At 55.9% G+C, this 17,364-nt stretch overlaps 2 protein-coding genes and 2 long non-coding RNA genes across 12 annotated transcripts; 2 read left to right on the top strand and 2 right to left on the bottom strand.

Moving 5' to 3' along the window:
- Positions 1–205: 205 nt before the first annotated feature.
- LOC121108776 lies at positions 206–2,670 on the top strand. The gene is made up of 2 exons (XR_005843434.1): positions 206–574; positions 2,377–2,670. It is a non-coding gene; the product is annotated as an uncharacterized LOC121108776 (long non-coding RNA).
- Positions 2,643–7,666, bottom strand: LOC121108769 (coiled-coil domain-containing protein 81-like). 2 transcript variants are annotated; one of them, XM_040656913.2, is made up of 8 exons: positions 6,378–7,666; positions 6,160–6,221; positions 5,577–5,730; positions 5,119–5,375; positions 4,878–4,963; positions 4,396–4,520; positions 3,764–3,875; positions 2,643–3,456 (listed from the first exon to the last, which is right to left on the bottom strand). In XM_040656913.2, the coding sequence occupies exons 1-8, from the start codon at positions 6,502–6,504 to the stop codon at positions 2,934–2,936; spliced, it is 1,446 nt and encodes a 481-aa protein (XP_040512847.1). In that variant the 5' UTR covers positions 6,505–7,666; the 3' UTR covers positions 2,643–2,933. The 2 variants fall into 2 exon arrangements, with proteins under 2 accessions (XP_040512847.1, XP_040512846.1); XM_040656912.2 differs by lacking the exon at positions 4,396–4,520 and having other exon boundaries at positions 4,878–5,375.
- On the top strand, positions 3,218–12,196 carry LOC121108773. Of its 2 annotated transcripts, XR_006932576.1 has the most exons (4): positions 3,218–3,232; positions 3,431–4,303; positions 4,456–6,070; positions 6,172–11,572. It is a non-coding gene; the product is annotated as an uncharacterized LOC121108773 (long non-coding RNA). The 2 variants fall into 2 exon arrangements; XR_005843429.2 differs by lacking the exons at positions 3,218–3,232; positions 3,431–4,303 and adding an exon at positions 11,913–12,196 and having other exon boundaries at positions 5,515–6,070; positions 6,172–11,659.
- Positions 12,197–14,168: 1,972 nt separating this feature from the next.
- Positions 14,169–17,281, bottom strand: LOC124417573 (basic proline-rich protein-like). Of its 7 annotated transcripts, none has more exons than XM_046906057.1 (4): positions 17,154–17,281; positions 16,371–16,455; positions 14,994–15,058; positions 14,169–14,307 (listed from the first exon to the last, which is right to left on the bottom strand). In XM_046906057.1, the coding sequence occupies exons 1-4, from the start codon at positions 17,264–17,266 to the stop codon at positions 14,301–14,303; spliced, it is 270 nt and encodes an 89-aa protein (XP_046762013.1). In that variant the 5' UTR covers positions 17,267–17,281; the 3' UTR covers positions 14,169–14,300. The 7 variants fall into 7 exon arrangements, 6 of the variants coding, with proteins under 6 accessions (XP_046762013.1, XP_046762009.1, XP_046762012.1 ...); XM_046906053.1 differs by having other exon boundaries at positions 16,922–17,267; XM_046906056.1 differs by having other exon boundaries at positions 16,371–16,451; positions 16,922–17,267.
- Positions 17,282–17,364: the final 83 nt, after the last annotated feature.

The following is a 17,364-nucleotide window of genomic DNA, read 5'->3' as shown; positions in this document are numbered from 1 at the left end:
TGCAGCCTGGTTCCACCCGGCCCTGAGCTCACGGAAGGGCTGGCTGCCCGCAGGGAAGGAGCTCTGCTTGAGGTCTGCTCCTGGGTGGGCTTTTGTGTGCCCTGTTCCTCAGGAAGGGGTAAGCAGTGCTGGGGTTATTTGCTAGATGGAGTGCGTTTGTGTTTCTTGGCTTCCTGAAAGCTGTGTGTGTCTTTTTCACTGCCGGCTGGAGAGACTCGGGGGAGAAAGCGTTGTGCTTGATGGCACGGTTTCCTTGGGCAAAGGATGCTTTGGCAGCAGAGGTTTGCTGTCAGGAGGCATGAAAGCACTGAAGCCAATGCTGCCGTGCCCTGGGCCCAGAGACATCAGCTCCCAGCACGTCCCTGGCGGTGGATGTGTGCAAGCTCTGTGTCTGCCAGTGGTTGCTCCAAAGGCTTTGTGGTCAGCTGTGCGTGGCTGTTTTGCTCTTGAGGGCGTGGGAACAGAGGGCAACACGCTGATGGGAGTGATGGTGTCCTGCTCAGCAATGGATGTGCTGGGTGGCAGAAGAGGATTCTTGGCCGAGCGTGGAAAATCTCTCTGCTCCTTCCTGAAGGTGAGTTTTTCCAAGTGAGACGCGCACAGCTGGATTGCAGGGTGCCCTGGAGGAGGTGACCCCCACTTGACATCGGTTGGGTATTTTAAAGCAGCTGAGATTAAGGAGACATGACAAAGTTGTGCAAATGTTCCTGGACGTTCCTAGTTCTTGAATTGCCTAAAGGAACACAAGCAATGCAGAGAAAGAAAGAAAGAACGAAAGAAAAAGAACAACAACACCTGTATGTCCTGCACAGAACCCAGCTTTAATAGAGACAAAAATTATTGACGTTCCTTTTTCTTCTTCTCTCAGTGACGGAATTTGCTCTCACCTTCTCTCTCTGCTCTCCTGCTCTCTGCACACGCCTCCCCACTTCTTACATCTTCAGTTCTTCTGTTGAACTCCCATCTTCTTCATCTCTCTTTTTTTTTTTTTTTTTTTTTTTTTAAATTTGGAAACCTTTCCTTGATGCCCCCTCCCTCCCTTCTCTCTTCTATCTTTTCTAACCTCTCCTGTCTGCTGTCTTCCTCTCCTCTACTAGATTTTTTTCCCATACTCTTCTCTCCCTTTTCTCTGTTATTTCCCCTCCTTATTCACTCCTCATCCTTCTGCGTCTAAACTCCTCTGTTGCTCTTCTTATTCTGTCTCCTCAATGCTCTTTGTTCTGCATCTGCACTTCTCTTCTACTACTCTTTCTTCTCTGTATCCTCTCTCCTCTTTCTTCTGCCTCTGCACTCCTCTCTGCTTTGCTTTGTCCCCCGTATTCTCACTTGTCTTTCTTCTGACTGCTCTCCTCTTCTGCTCTTTGTTGTTCCCTGTGTCATCTCTCATCTTCTGCATCTGCACCCTTCTGCTGTTCTTTTTCCCGTATCTTCTCTCCTCCTTCTTCTTACCGCACTCCTCTTCTCTTCTGATCTTTCTTCCTTGTGCCCTCACACCTCTTCTTCATCTACACTCCTCTTCTGCTCTTTGTTCTTCTTCACCTGCTCTGTGGCACTGTTCTTCTTTTCACAGCACTGTCCGCTCTTCTCTACTGCTCTGTTCTTTCTCTGCTCTTCCTCTCTTCTCTCTTGCCTCTTTCCTCTCTTTCCACCTCCTCTACTTTTGCTCTACTTTTCATACTTCTCCTCTTCAGCTCCTCTCCACTTCTGCTGTTCTGTCTTACCTGCACCCACTCATCCCTTCTTCAGCTCTTCTCCCTGCCCGCTTGTTTTTCTTACCTTCATCCTCATTTTTTCTTCTCCTCCTCTTCTGCTCTTCTTTCTTACCTGTGCCTGTTCTTCTCTGCTTTTGCTCTTGTCCTTCTCAGCGTCTGCCTTACCTTTACTCTCTTTTCTCCTCAAGACGGGAAGTTTTTGGAGTGGGTCCAGAGGAGGGCCACTAAGATGGTCAGAGGGCTGGAGCACCTCTCGTATGAGGAAAGGTGAAGGGAACTGGGATCGTTTAGTTTGGAGAAGAGAAGGCTCCTTAAAAGGAGCATCTAAGCAGGAGGGGGAATGGCTCTTTCCGAGGGTGGGTTGTAATAGGAGATGCAGGAGTGGTCTTCAAGGGAGACAGGGGAGGTTTAAGTTGGATCTGAGAATGAAGTTTTTCCCCGAGAGGCTGGTGAGGCACTGGAACAGGTTGCCCAAGGAGGTTGTGGATGGCGCATCCCTGGAGGCATTCAAGGCCAGGCTGGAGTTGGCACGGGGCATTTTGGTCTAGTGGCTGGCAATACTGCACATAGCGGGGAGGGGGGTGGGAGGTGAAACTTGATGGTCACTGTGGTCCTTTTCAACGCACGCCATTGTATGATTCAGTGATTCTGTGATTCTTTATAGGACGCAATCTTCCACTTGGAAAGGGCCTCCCAAGGATCCCTGGTATCCTCTGAGAGCTCTGAGCTGCCGCACCAATTTGAAGCTGACTTCATTTTTGGTCTTCCCCTTCAGCAGAAAAGCTCAGACAGCCGAGCCAAGCGAGACGCTGGATTTCCTTTGGCATCAAGGAAAGCATCGTGAGATGTTCTGATGCCCTCTCACAATTCTTTCTCCCTCCGCCAGCACCAGAGCTGGCGTCCAAAGACGCAATGACACTGCCACAGGCATTGTGGAGATTTCTATGGGATAGGGCCATGGTAAGGCTTTATTGACAGAGGGAGGGACAATGAAGATTGGATGTCAGGGAGAAGGTCTTTCCAGAGACGGTGGTGAGATGCTGGAAGCGGATGCCCAGAGAGCTTGTGGACGCCGCGTCCGTGGCAGTGTTGAAGGCCAGGTTGGATTGGGCACTCGGCAGCCTAGTCTAGGATTAGATATGATGCAGATGGGATTCACGCATCTGTTTTGCAGCCAGCTCGAGTGGAGCTCTTGGAGCTCATGGGCGCCCCATGCCCGCATCAGCGTGGGTAGGGTGTGCCCTTCCTGCGCGGTGGGGCTTTGGTGTTTGGAGGCTGACGCTGTGGAGACTGTGTTTCTTCATGTATTGGTGGCAGCAATCCAGCTCTGTCGGCAGAGGACTCCTGCGGCTGGCTGGCCTCAGCCTGAGATGTTGATGCTTCCATCTCCTCAGGTTCTTTCTGCCTGCTCTTCTTAGCCCTGCGCCTGAGAAGTCTGACTGAGTCGCATGCCAGAAGTGGCAGCCGGGATGGAGTGCCTTGCGATGCCTGCGACGGGCTGGACTGAGCCCTTGAGGAAGGTCTGGAATCGTTGCTGAAAGATTCGTTGACTTTGGGCAACTTCAGCACCGCAGCCACACGATGGGCTTTTTCCGCTTCCCGTTCTTCCTCACGGAAGCTCACGTGTTTGGTTCCCGGGGCTCGGCCCAGGTCTTCTTGGCTGTCTGTTTCTGCCTGGCCCTGCAGCTGGCAGGTCAGCGGCTGCTTTTGTTCTTCAGGCACTCCAGGGATGGCTGGCAGCAGACTGAAAGGACAGAGCAGGAGGGGTCCGCCTGAGTGGGTGATGGTTTTGGGGCCGCGTCCTGCAAGCCGGAGCCAGGACCCTTGGCTGCAATGCAGCCTTCCCCACAGACAGCTCAGCGGCTGCCCCGTGGCTCTCCCCCGTGGGATCCAGAGAGGGGCCAGCCCTGTGAGCTGGGGGGCTCCTGGCGTCCCCATCCCAGCACTGTTGGGCAGCCAGAAACAGGGACCCTTTGGGGCTAGGGAATGGACTCTCGTTGGCTCAGTCAATCACCCCCATGCACATCCCAAGCCAGAGCCTCCAGCCTCACCTGGACGTAGAGCTCTCCTTGCGCAGTAAGCTCCTTATCCTTCGGAGTTTTCCTCCATCTAGACTGTCCGAGCTCAAGCGTTTGATGAAGGTTGGCTTGCCAGCAAATCTCACTGGGATTGGGAAGGCAGAGGAGACTTACCGTCAACCCTTTGGCTCACTCACCAGGGGCGCTCAGGCCTGTTCCCAGAACATGCGAGAGGGCCGCTCTGCTCCCCCCACTGCTGACATCTGTGCCGCCCGCGGACCCTCCCTGAAACCATCTCTGGCCCCACTTCTCCTCTCTGCCATCTTGGGACTCTCTTTTGGGAGTGCATTAGTGACGGTGGCTTTGGGAAAGCGGAGCTGGGTGGTGACGATGAGCTGACAGGGTGACTTTTGGGGACCATATCCTTTTGTTGGGGGAGGGCGGGGCCTAAGGTGCCGAGGTGCTCCTGCCATAGCCAGGGATGGGGGCACGTCACAGCCAGCACCTTGGTTTTGGAGAGGCCAACAATTCCTCGTGGGAAGAGGCCGTGCTGAGCTGGCGTGAAGCTTTGACGTAAGTCAGAGCCCTTGGCTGATGTTCAGCAAGGAATTTCCCATCTCAAGTTGGTGGCTTGTGCTTTGGAAAGGCGCTGGATGCTGCTTTACCTTTCTTGCCCTGGGCGAGAGGTGGCAAAGCCTCCTCTTCCTTTGGTTTCCCCTCCGCAGGGATGCCTCCTGAGGACCTGCGGCATATCCCAGGTGGTGGTTTGGGGACAAACTCCATTTGAAACCTGTACGCGAGGAGACGACAGTGAGCGGTGGGACGCAGCGCTCCACCAATCCTTGTTGCTCTCTCTGATTGCCTGCTGACAGGCCCATTTTCATGCTGCATGATGGCCACTGCTTTCTAAAGGCTTCAGCAGGGCCAGGCTGAGAGCAACCTGATGTGGCGGTAGGTGTCCCTGTTCCCTGCAGGGGAGTGGGACTAGGTGCCCTTTCCGGGTTCCTTCCAGCTCAAATGATGCGATGATTCTATGCCATATCCTCGTGGGCAGGGCAGGGACACCCATGGTCACAAGGAACAAATGCTACGGCATGAGAGCTGAGCAGCTGCAGCAAGCAGCAGCTACAGCCCCCAACATACTCACTTGGGAAAGACGACGAGGCAGCCAGAGAGTGCCAGGGAGGCCACCGGTGCCGCTCGGGACACCACCATGTCCAGCAGCCAGGGGGCCTGCAGGGGAGGAACAGGGAGGATGTGGGATGTCCTTGTGACGGCTGAGGCACTGGGCGCACAAGGAGCCCAAGGCAGGGAGGGCTGACGGCACCGCAGCACTTGCACGGCGCGAGCAGCTGGCCAGGTGCTGGTGGTAGAAAGCTACAGCTCACCTTGAGAAGAGCTTTCCTGAACTTCTCTTTCCCTGACAGCTTGTCAAGGAAGTCGTAATAGAATTTCATGTGGAAGGTCATTCCATCGATGTGGAGCACTCCAATGTCCTTGAAGACAACGGCAACGTTCTCCCCATTCTTCAGGCAGCCAGAGAGCAGGGACACGGTGCTTTGGATGCAAGCCTGCGCTGTCTGCCAGGTCACAGAGGCAGCTGCGGCCACCTCGCTGCTCTTGAGCGGCTCCAGCTTCCTATGGGCTGAAAAATGGGAGGGACGGAGTTGATGATACGGTTGGTTTTCCGCAGTGCTTCCCTGGAACTGCTTCTTGTGGCCATCAGCCAGAACGGCCCCATGTTTGGCTGGGCTCCTCCGAGGGGGAGGTTTGCTTTGGAGAATGGAGGCGGTGGCCCTGTTGGCCCTGTGCGTGAAGCCAGCAAAGCTTTAATCCTCCCTCCTACCTGGCAGGGACTCCCTGCGGGGCTTGAGGTGGTGCACGGCTATGAGGTTTCCAGACAAGTGAAAGACGGGCCACCGCAGAGTCACGGTCCCGTCCTCAGTCCTGATGTCTCTGGAGATGGTGTCAAAGGATCCGAAGGTGGGAATCCAGACCCCCTACAAGTGGTAGAGAAAGGAAGGGCGGCAGGGTTATGGGCCGGCTGGCTGGAGGAAGAGCCCATGTAGCGGTCCAAGGCAGGGACGGAGCTCAGGAGCCCTCTCTCGCTGTTCAGAGGCACAAGCCAGGGCATCGGGAATGGCTTTGGGAAGGGGCTGCACAGTCCTCTCCTTCCCCTCACCCTCCCAAATGCAGCACAGCAGTCAGGGCAGAAGCAGCCTGATGGGATCCAGAGGCTTCCCGCGAGCGGGATCAGCCCTGAGACAGGACAGCGCCCAGCACAAGTGATCCTGCGGGATTTGCAGGAAGCCCATGGCATGCCCAGTAGAGACACGTGGGGTGATTTCCTGCTTTCTGTGGAGGGGAAGAGTGGGAGGAAGTCTTGGCTGAGGAGGACAGGGAGAGGAGGAACCCGGCAGCCAACCCACCTTCTGCACCAGGAGGTGCTCTTGTACGTAGGCGGCCACCGCATCCCAGACGGCAACTCGCTCTGGAGGGCAAAGGAAAAGCAGGTCACACTCTGCACCTGCCGCTTCCCGGCAGCCCTCCTGCTGCCAGGCGGGAGTGAGGTGGCAGATGGAAAGTGTCGTCTGCGTGCCAGGATTGGCTGCAGCAGCGCTCCTGTGGTGGCTGTGGAGCCGTGTACCTTCGGTGTCGGTGCAGGTGGGTATGGAGGCACGCCTCGCTGCGGGGCCATCCTCGCAGAAGCTCATCCTGTTCCGCCTCGTGCCAGCGGGTTGCTCCTTGTTGGCGCCAGCCATGCCGGAGCTCATCCCTTCAGGTGCGTCTGCTCTCTACCAGATGCTCCTTCAGGATGCAGGACCCACCAGCGTGCACCGCCTTCATACCCCTCCCGGGTGGCCGTGTCACAAACGTCGCCACGGCGACGCGGTGACAGCGTGGCCAGTGCTGGCCGCCGCCCATGATGACGCTGGCACCAGCAGCCTGCTGCCCACCCCGGGTGGCAGTGCTGGCACCTCTCTGTTTCCTCTCTCTTCTCTTCTTTGCTCTCCATGTTATGTGACTCGTTTTTCTTTAGTAGCCGTTGCCTGAATTGATCTTCAAGTTGTTGACACAGAAACAACTCCTGTTCCAAAGGACTCTACGCGTAACGTTGAAAACCTGTTGCCAGAAGGTTTCTTTCCTTTGCCTGGCAGTTTTTTCCTTGATTCTTTGTTGGAACGCTCACTGAATTACCCGGCATTGATCCTCGACATCATTGTGGTGACTGCGTCGCACCCGCAACCCTAGCGGGCAGGGAGTGCTGTGTTTGGGGGATCTGCACCTGCACTCCCCTTCTGCTGTCCTTTCTTCCCTGTAGCCTCGCTTGCTTTTGCATTTGCACTTCTCTTACGCTCTTGGTTCTTCCCTGTATTCTCCCTGCTTTTCCGTCTGCATTCTCACTCTTTTCCTGTTTTTTCTCTTCTGCTTCTCTTCTGCTGTTCTATCCTCTGTGTATCCTCACTGCTCTTTCATCTCTATCCTTGCTCTTCAGCGTTTTTTTCCCCTGCTTCCTCTCCATACTTCGTCTGCCCTGCTTTTCTTCCCTGTAACGTGACATCTCTTTTCTTCTGCATCGGCTCTCCTCCTCCTCTTTCTTCCCTGTATTCTCCCTGCTCATTCTCGGGCAGCTGTGCTCCTCTTCTGCTGTTCTTTCCTCCTTGTATCCTCACTCTTCTGATGGTTTCCATTGCATCTCACCACTGCTCTTTCACCTGCATCTGCTTTTCTCTTCTGCTGTATGTTTCCCTGCTTCCTCACTCCTCTTTCTTCTGCATTGGCTCTACTCTTCTGCTCTTCTTTCTTCCCTCACTCTTTTTCCATCTGCCCACCTCTTAGGCTCTCCCTTCTTTTCTATCCTCCCTGCTCTTTCCTCTGCATTCTCACTCTTCTCCTGTTCTTATTCCCCTGCATCATCCTCACTCCTTTTCCCTCTGCATCAGCACTGCTCTTCTGTTGGATTTTGTTTCCTGTTGCCAGACTTGTCTTTATTCTGCATCTGCACTCCTCTTCTACTGCTCTTTCTTCTCTGTATCCTCACTCCTCTTTCTGCTGCCTCTGCTCTCCTCTCTGCTTTTTTTTTTGGTCCCTGTATTCTCACTTGTCTTTCTTCTGACTGCTCTTGAAGAGAGAGAGCAGGACCCTGCAGTTCGAGAGAGAAGGGCCTCACAGCAAGAAAGGGGAAAGCAGCTTCACAAAGTAGAAACAAGGGGCAAATAGAGATAGTTTAGGTAGAGAGTGTTAGAAAACAAGGGGTTCCAAGCACTTGCACAGACACTGGGTCTGGAATAGCAAGGAGGATGAAGGCCATAGAGATAAGGGCTGGAGAGCAGCTCGAAAAAACATTTGGCAGGGAGGTGATTAGATGTCTACAGGGCAAGTTGAAACTGGTTTGGGGGATGCCCCCCCTTCAGGGTCAGAAGTTTGCAGCGAGGAAGACTACGAGCCTTTGTGAGGAAGACTGCAAGCCTTCATCATCACGACCTACTACGCCCGCGCAAGGGGGGGAGAGACTGCATGCTAATGGGCTCTCGGGAATGTAATGAAGATGTATCTGAATTCCTGTCAACTACTGATTATGTATTAGTTTGACCTGAAGGGAAGATAAATCCCTGCAACGTGCTGAACTGCTGTGTAGAATGAGCTCTGTTTTAATCTCGTTCCTCTACGATGCTCAGCTTTCCTAGCTTCTCCCCTGCCTAAGCACACACTTCTGTCCCTTGGCATTAACCATCACGCACAGCGGGATCAAATCTGAGCTCTGTCTCCTCCTGCTTCTTTCCAGAAGGATGAGACAAACAGCAGAAAACAACCAGCCTACACAGCTAACTCGTTTGGGGTTGCTCCGGACGTTTGGATGTTCCCTTCCATGGCCCAGGCCAAGCTCGCTGAGCTGCTCCTCCTTTGTGCAGGGGAAGACCGGTGCAGGTGCAATGCGCTGGCAAATCCACCTGCAGAAAACACTGCCATTCCCTTTAGAAACAAAGAAACCACTCTGCCCTTGCTCCTGAGCCTGGTCCCTGCCTCCACCTGCAGGGCTTGGCTATCCTGCCTCTGTTCGTGGGCCACTAAATGAAATCCAGACAACAGAAACAAAAAGAGGCAGAGGAGTGGCACTAATACTTCCCCGTTGGCGGGAATCTCAACAGAAAGTGCTGTGCTAAAGCTGTGAGGTTCAGGGAACACCCCTATCAAGGCAAAAGACGTAGAATGGAAGGTTTGGTTAGTCTTCTGACTAGAAGAAGAGAAAGGACTATTACCTCCTATTTTATTTTTCTTTCAGTCTCTCTCGTCATGTAAATCTGAGGATGACCAAAGCCTGTTGCCCCAAGCATTGCTGAACCCATCAAAATGGTTGCTCAGAGGTATTGCACCGGCACATCGCACAGAAGAACTGTGTAACCTAAGTAGCAAGGGGAGAAGAAAGGGGAGCGGCTAACATTCATTACCTCCCCTAAACTGATAGTCGTTGGCTTCTTGTCCCATCCAAATCCTGGCAAGCAGGATAACAAAGATTTAGTGATGTTTACAACTGTGGTAGGGATTGCTGGATACAACCAGCCACCCAAGGCTGAGCACGCTCTCCGATCCCTTTCGCAATTCTAGAAATACCCAGAAGAGCTCCGTGTTCTCTTGCTTTCATTTCCTTACACGAACCATTTTCAAATGCACGTTGTCATAGGCTGACACAAGATCTAGGGCCTAAAGCCACAGCCACAGAGGTGGACACTGGCCCCAGGGCCTGAATCCATATCTACAGCCAGACAGGCCGGCACCAGCCCTGTGGCCTAAAAACACAGACAGAGAAACCGGCACCGGCCTCGGGGCCTGGAACTACAGCCACAGCTGGAGAGGCCACTACCAGCTTTGGGCCTAAAGCCACAGCCACAGCCAGACAAACCAGCACGGACCCTGGGGCCTGAAGCCACAGGCACAGCCTGAGAGACTGGCACCAGCTCTGGGGTCTAAAGCCACAAAAAAAGAGGCCAGCACTGAGCCCAGGCCCTAAAGCCACAGCCTGAGAGGCTGACGCCGGCCACAGGGCTTAAAGCAAAAGCCACAGCCAGGCAGGCCAAAAAAGGCCCTGGGGACTAAAGGCACAGCTTGAAAGGCTTGAAACAGTGCAGGGGCTTAAAGCCACAGCCAAACTTAGAGAGGCCGGCACCTGAAGCCCCAACCAGCAAGGCCAGCACCGGCCCAAGGGCCTGAAGTCACAGCCAGAGAGGCCTACACCGGCCCCAGGGCCTAAAGCCCCAGACCCAGTCTGAGAAACCAGCACCAGCCCCAAGGCCTGAGGCCACAGCCACAGCCACACAGGCTGCCAGCGACCCCAGGGCCTAAAGCCACAGCCCAAAAGGCCAGCACTGGCCCCGGGGCCTAAAGCCACATCCAGAGAGGCTGGAACCAGGCCAAGGGCCTAAAGCCACAGCCACGGCACAAGAGGCCAGCACCAGCTTTGAATATAAATCCACAGCCCAAGAGGCCTATACCGGCCCCGAGGCCTGAAGGTACAGCCACAGCCCGAGAGGCCTACATCGGTCCCCGAACCTAACGCCACAGCCAGACAGACCTGCACCAGCCCCGGGACATCCAGGCGTGCGTTGCTATTGGTTTCCAGTGATTCCTCTGGGACTCCATTGACCACTGTGAAGCCGTATTGGTCTTTTCTGTTTTTTATTGGGCTGCACAAGAGTCGTCTTCACTTCTCCATTCCTGTTCTTCAGATAACCCCATTGGGTGACCCTAAGATGTGGAGCTGGGAGGCGTCCATTTCCTTCGCTTATGATGAAAGCACCGAGGCGATGCGGGCACTCGCTGAGGTCACAACCACTGCTGGGGTGGGAGCGTTTGTGCCACAGCTGGTGAGCAGAGCTGGTGCTCTGGTGAGCGTGCTGCACGCAGAGACTGAGCTCTGGGCCTTCTGTGGAACAGATCACCCTGTGAGAGCCCGACGGAAGCATCGCGTGTGCACTCGTCGGTACTTTCTGCAGGATTCCTGTCCCAAAGGAGATTCCGGGATAGAGGCGGTCTTAGGAAGAGGGAAGCCAGCTCTTTCCAAGGGCTGGGGAAGTTCCTGCAGAGAGAGCCTCTGGAACTTCAGCTTCCTCTGAGCCTTCAGCAGCCATGTCTCAGCAAGGAGACGACCGCGGTTCCAATTCCTGCCGTGTGAGTGGCAAGGTATGGCTGGGCTTCTTCTGCTTGGTGCTTCCGTTTCCTTGTTTTCAAGGGGAAGGGACGGAGCAAGGGGAGCCCTGCTGGTCCTTGGTGACCTCAGTAACCGGTTGGATTCAGCGCTCACTGCTGACAGCCTGGGCTAACAACGTGGACGTGGCTCAGGCTGTCTTTTCCCATAGTGATAATCAGTGTCTCAGCACTCTGATATCCCATCTGTGGCACGATCTGGAACCTCTCTGCAAACCTTGGCTGCCCGTTCCCACCACCGTTTCTCCCTTTCTCTCTTCAGAAGTGGCGCGGTGCGGTTCCCCGCGGTTGGGAGCAGCAGCCAGCAGGCTGCCAGAGATCCAACCGCGCCTTGCAGCGCACAGGGGGACGCAACAGGGACGGACGGTCCTTCCTGCCATACAGAAGTGAGTTTCTTCAGCCCTCTGTCGCAAAGTGTGGAGGAATGAATTTTGAGTATTCCTTCTGAGCGGGTGCAGTGCTGTAGGGGATGTCAAGTAAGCATCCATTTGGAGTGCAGGAAGGAGCAGTGCAAAGTGAACTATCAATCCGTTTGTGTTTGGGCTGTCAAAGAAGCATCTTTCTGTTTCCTGGGGGGACGTGGGCTTACTGCATGATATTTCTGCTGCTGCCTGCTGGTGCCTGTGAAATCAACGTTGTGGATTTTTTACAATGTTTCTGTAGGGATGGATCCTGCGCGTCCATGGAGTGGTGCTGGGCAAGGGGGGAAACGGAAAGCCTCCGCAGGTAAGAAGCTCATGTGAGCTGTGCTATGGGTATGCGCCTCTAAATAGGGCTGCATGAAGGGCAGTGTGTGCGATGGAGGGGAGAGGAAAGGGCACTGCACATCCGTGCTGGGAACCCAACGTTCAGCCAAGATCCTAAGATCCCTTACCGTGAGCACTCGAGACATTTTAGCATGATGGCCCATTCTGCAGAGTGCAAGGACTGCAAGGACTCTCTTTCAATCTTGTTGCTTCTCCTTTCCCGATTATCACAGAGAGAGGTGCCGAGCCCAACGGAAAGATCTACGCAAAAGCAGTGCAGGAAGTCCTTCTGGAGAGAGCTCATCTCCAGGCTGGAGGGCTTCCTACAACAGCAGGTCCCAGCACAGGGGGAAGACCTTCCCCTGCCGTGTGCCCCCGCTCTGTCTCCAAGTCCTTGGCTGGATGTAAACGCAAAGGCTTGGAAGAAGCGAAGCCAACAGCAGTGCAGCTGCCTGCTAACAAAAGAGTGAGGGGGCCGAGCGGAGACAGCGTGCCAGCTCCAGCAGCACACCCTGGGCCTGCTGCAGTGCGGAGCTCCAAGCTAAGAGGTGAGAAGGTGCTGTGGGACCCACCCTGGTGAGCTGCTGTCCTTTTCAAGCACACTGAGTTTGCTTAGAGTTTGCTTTGCTTTTTCCTTCTCTGTGGAGGGGACAAGAGTGGAAGGCTACAAAGTCCAAAGGCAGTGAGGTGCCAGAACACGTAACCCCGTCTCCTTCCATTAACTCCATGGTGGTCTTCTGCACGTCCCCCTGAAAATGTCATTCACTGGGAGGCTTCCTAGTCCCGTTTCCTCTGTTTTTTTGCTGCCTTCTGCCTGTACAGCACCCCTGTTTCTGCAGTTGTGCTGCTGACAAAATGCATTCATGTTTATTCTTGCTTTCTAGCAAGAAGACGCCAAGAGAAAGAGAGAAGAGGGGAATCGATGAAGGCTGCCCTCAGAGCTGCCGCTGCACGTGCAGAGGTGAGTCCTTGGTGAACGCAGACACGGCTCTGGTTGTTCTCAGGGCCTCCGTCTGTCAGACATGAAAGAAAGAGACTGTAAAATCCCGAGGGAAGAGCAGTCCCGTTTCTACCCTCGCTCCGTTTCTTTCCAGGCCTCCGCAGTGAACAGCCTTGTGGAGATGATGCAGAAGCTGCAGCTGAAGGACTGAGAGGAGGAGCGTCAGCAGGCAGCGGCTGCAGTGCGCGGCGTTACAGGGCAGCGCTGCGAGTGCCGCCCAACTCGGCCCTCCAACTTCAGATGGAGTCAATAAAAACCAGTCACAATGAGAGATTCACACAGAGCGCACGGCCTCATTTGTCCAGCGGCACTCGGAGAGCTGCTGCACCACCTCCTCGTTATTGGTCTCGCGGCGCTCGCTCAGAACTCCCACAGCTCCGTCAGTGAATGCTGCCATCCAGTGATGCAGTGGAGGCAGCAGTCCTTTGCACTGCCCACAAACAGACTGTCTGCAAAGCACGTGCAGAGAGCTGCGAGGAACAAAGCCTGGCCACGAGCGTGCTAACTTGGAGAGCAACGCTGTGCGCATGGCTGAGTTTCCCAGGGCAGCACTGAGTGTTTTTGGCTTTGATGACGAGTGTATAATGAGCAAAGTTCACCAAAAGGACGGCGTTTTCTCAAAAAGTGACAGGCTGTTGGTCCAGAGCAGCATCTCTGCAGCTTAGGACCGCCAGGCTGCCATCCCGGCACTGTTCTGCTTACAGACCGTGCTCCAGGTTCTCCTGGTGTGGCACACAGAGGGCGTCCCTCTGCCGTGCAGCCCTCCCCAGTGCCTGCCTGCCTGTCACTGTTCCAGCTGGAATGGAGCTGTTTCCTTTGCAGTGCCTGCTATGGCGCTGTGTTCTGGTTCTGTCAGCGCTCCGTGCCGTCCTGCAGGCTGTTGTGCAGAGCGCAGTGCTGCGGAGCTGTGCTTCCCGGCCCTGTGCTCTCCAGCACTCTGGCGGGAGTTGCGCCGCCCCCAGAAATCTCCTGTTCCCAGGAGCCTCCGCTGCTCCCTTGCACGCGCATCTGTGTGCACAGCAGTGTGCAGAACCATACACCCACGTGCAAAGACTTCCCCGCACACACGCCTGTGCATTCACACACGTGCAAGCGCATCCTTGCACAGCCCTGTGTGCGCACTCCATTCGTGTGCACGCAAGTGTGTGCAAAACCCAAAAGCCTTGTGCAAAGACCTTGATGCACGCATTCGTGTTCATGCACACACACACATGCGTGCACACCATCCTTCTGCACACCCACGTGCACAAAGACACGAGCACAGCTCCAGCCTTGCACACAGCCATCTGCACGCACACACGTGCAAAACTTTCACCCGCAGACGCCATGCACACGCCCACGTGCAGTGCACACTCTGATGCTCAGCACCATCTCTGCACACCCCCCCGTATGCACACATACCTGCACTCACAGCTCGAGGACAAAATGCCGCACTCGTGGCACAGCCAACACGCAGGCAGTGGGCAATGTCAGGAGGAAAGGTGCCCCGTTACGCTCATTCATTCTCCTGTCTTTAATGAAGGCATTGGGGCACAGCTGGAGGCCCATCCTGAGATGTGGATTGCTGCGAGGTTCCTCATCAGTGGGCTATGGGGGTCCTGGGATGGTGATGGGGGTCCTGTCAGGGACTGTGGGAGTCGGAGAACACAGGAGGGGTCTGAGGCATAAAGGGAGGTCTGAGCCTCCCTCAAATCGGAGGGATCCTTGAAGAACCGTGGGGGACGTGGGGTGCTGCTGGGGACTGTGGGGCTCTGCGAGGTCCCAGGTTGGAGGAGGAGGAGGTGTACCAGGTCAGAGAAAGTACTTGAGGAGCTATGTGGGGGAGGTTGTGGGGGATATAGAATGGATATGACAACACAGCCTGCAGGAGCAGAATGCTGTTCAGGAGAAGACAAGATGTGGGCTGCAAGAGGGACGCGGGAGTATGGGGTGCTATGGGAGGATGTGGGGAGCAGTTTGAGGTAAAAAAAAAAAAAAAGGAGGAAGGGGGCAGCGGTGTAGGAGGGGTTTCATTTCTTCCTGAGAGGGGACTGGGGGTCCATGCAGCCCAAAGGTGGGGCCCTGAGCCGTAACCCCACATGAGCCTTAAGCCAAGATGATCTCATCACCCTGTATGTGCGTGACCCCATGGCTATACGTGACCCACTGCCCTGGGTGAACCACACCCCCACAAGACCCTGTGACTCCCTGACCCTTCCTTCCCCCAACACGCTGCGACCCGATGCCATGTGGCCCCAGAACTCTGGGATCCCTGCCCCCACCTCATCCCAACAAACCCAACTCAACCAACCCAACGGGAGCAGAAGGAACTCACTGAGGAGAGTGAAGTAACGCCACAGCAATCAGGAAGGAGCTTTGCTGCTGCACGAAGAGCTGTGCCTGATGGAAAATCAGGGATGAGAACGTTTCTTGCACACCCTGCACGCACGTGGGGGGATGTGCTAGGACGTGGGGAAGCCTTACAGGGTGGTGGGGCAGTTAAAGGACACCTATGGGAGGGCGACAGGAGCACTTTGGGGCAGCTATGAAGCAGAGCAACACCTAGGAGCTGCCTTGACCCAACACACAGCTTGTGGTGGAACTGCTGCTGGCCATGGGCCGTGGGCAGTGATGGCGCTGCTCTAGGATGGCTCTGGGGCTGCTATGGTTCATACTCATGGAATCTCTTCCTTAGCCCTCCACTAACCCCTGCACCCCCATCTTACCCCCCAAGATGAGGGTCAGGGGCAGATGTAGAGTGCTCTTCTACAGCGGCCCCAGAGCCACCCTAGAGTACTTCCTGACCTAGCCAGTAACAGACCCACCACTGCCCTCAGCCTCATATGGGCTTACGGTGCTCACACGGTTATGGGTCATGTGGAGCCTTGGGCTCATGCAGAGTTATATGGGGTTCTGGGCTCATGTGGGGTTATGGATCAGGGCTCCACCTTTGGGCCAAAGGGAACCCCAATCCCCTCCCAGGAAGAAATCAACCAGTGCACTCCAACACCACCGCACATCCTCCATTCTCACCCCAAACCGCTCCCCACGTGCCCCCACAACCCCTACGTTCCTGGACCCACAGTGCCCCTCACATCCCTTTCACCCACAGCTGTGCCCTGCACCTGCTCCAGCCCCGCATTCCTCTCCTGCAGCAGCCACCCCTGCCCCAGCACCCTATGGCTGTACAAGAGCTTGATGGGGATGGGGTTGAGGAGGGCCCTCAGGTGGGCTATGGGGTTCCTGGGATGGTGACAGGGGTCCTGTCAGGGGCTGTGGGAATCGGTGAGATCCCGGGGTTGGGGTCTTGGAGGTGGGAAAGGAGGTCAGAAGGAGGAAATAGAGGAAACACGGGGGTCCTGCAGGAGGCCAGTGGGTTACATGGGGTGATGCTGGGGACTGTGGGGCTCCGTGTGCGTATGGGCCAGCTATGGGGGAGGCGTACCGGGTCTGAGGAGGTCCTAGAGGGTGTATGGTGCTCTGTGGGGGGCTACAGGGCGTCTCTAGGGGTCTTGCTGGGGAAACACTGGGGTGGATATTGGGGCTTTGAGAGAATGATGGGTGGGCTGTCATGGGAAAGGAAAGAGCAACCTTGGGGAAAGCAAGGGACAACCAGGAGGATGGAAGGGAATCCTACAGGAATGCAAGGGGAATCCTGGCTGAGGCAAGGGGACAGCTAGGGGAAGAACAGGGGGACGTCCCAGCAACTGACTTCTTCTTTCACAGCCACATCTTCTACTTCCCAACTCAGCTGCAAAGCTGCCAGACGAGCTGCAGTACCGCTGCCCGGCTCCTGCCTGGGTCAGAAAGAGCTGCACGTTAACGGGGTGCAATTGACATTCAAAAGCCAACTCCATCACGGCAGTCACACAACCATCCCCTTCAGTATCTGTTACAGGCAGACGGCCATGCCCTTGCACAGGAACCGTTCCTACGGAGTGAGGGAAGTCCGTCACTGCCTTAGGACAACACTAATAGGGGAAGGGCCCCAAACCATTCAGAACATGCTTCAGAACATGCTATCAAACCACCGACTTTGGCAGCTAAACACACCTTCTCCGTCAAGAATTAGCAAGACCAATTAATGCCCCACATTCCCCTATTTTCCACTCACACCTACCTACTGCTCCATACCTCCTGTAACCCCCCACAGCCCCCAAGAGCCACCCCTACAGCCCCCCACGGCCCCACATTACCCTACAGCCGCCTCAGCTCCCACATCCCCACCACATCTCCCCCACTGCCCCTACACCCACAGACCACCTCAGCCCCGGGGGGCACCGGGAGCAGCGCTGGAGGCTCGGGGGGGCCCGGCCCGGATGCGGGCAGCAGCGCTGCGGCGGTGGGGGCCCCGAGTCCTTCAGCCGTCCCAAATCCCCGCATCCCACGGCCGAGCGGAGGGGAGGGGTGCGGAGGGGAGGGGAGCGGAGGGGACGGCGGGGGGATTCGGGCCGCGCTCGGTTCCTCTCCCCGGCATGGAGCCGTTCTCCCGCACCCCTCCGGCGCCGCTGTCCTCAGCACCGCTCCCGTCCTGCCGCGCTTCCGTCTCGGTGCTGCCCGCATCCGGGGAGATGCCACCGGGGGCGGGACGGAGCTGCCGCTGACCATTGAGGGGCCAGCGAGGTCGAGACGGAGCTGCCGCTGACCAATGAGATGCCGGACGGAACGGGATGGACCTGCCGCTGACCACTCAGAGGCCGCCGGGG

This window comes from Gallus gallus (genome assembly GCF_016699485.2).
Source record: "Gallus gallus isolate bGalGal1 chromosome 37 unlocalized genomic scaffold, bGalGal1.mat.broiler.GRCg7b 37_unloc3, whole genome shotgun sequence".
Taxonomy (NCBI): Eukaryota; Metazoa; Chordata; class Aves; order Galliformes; family Phasianidae; genus Gallus; species Gallus gallus.
The sequence above is the reverse complement of the archived record's forward strand: the minus strand, read 5'-3'. Positions and strand labels throughout refer to the sequence as shown.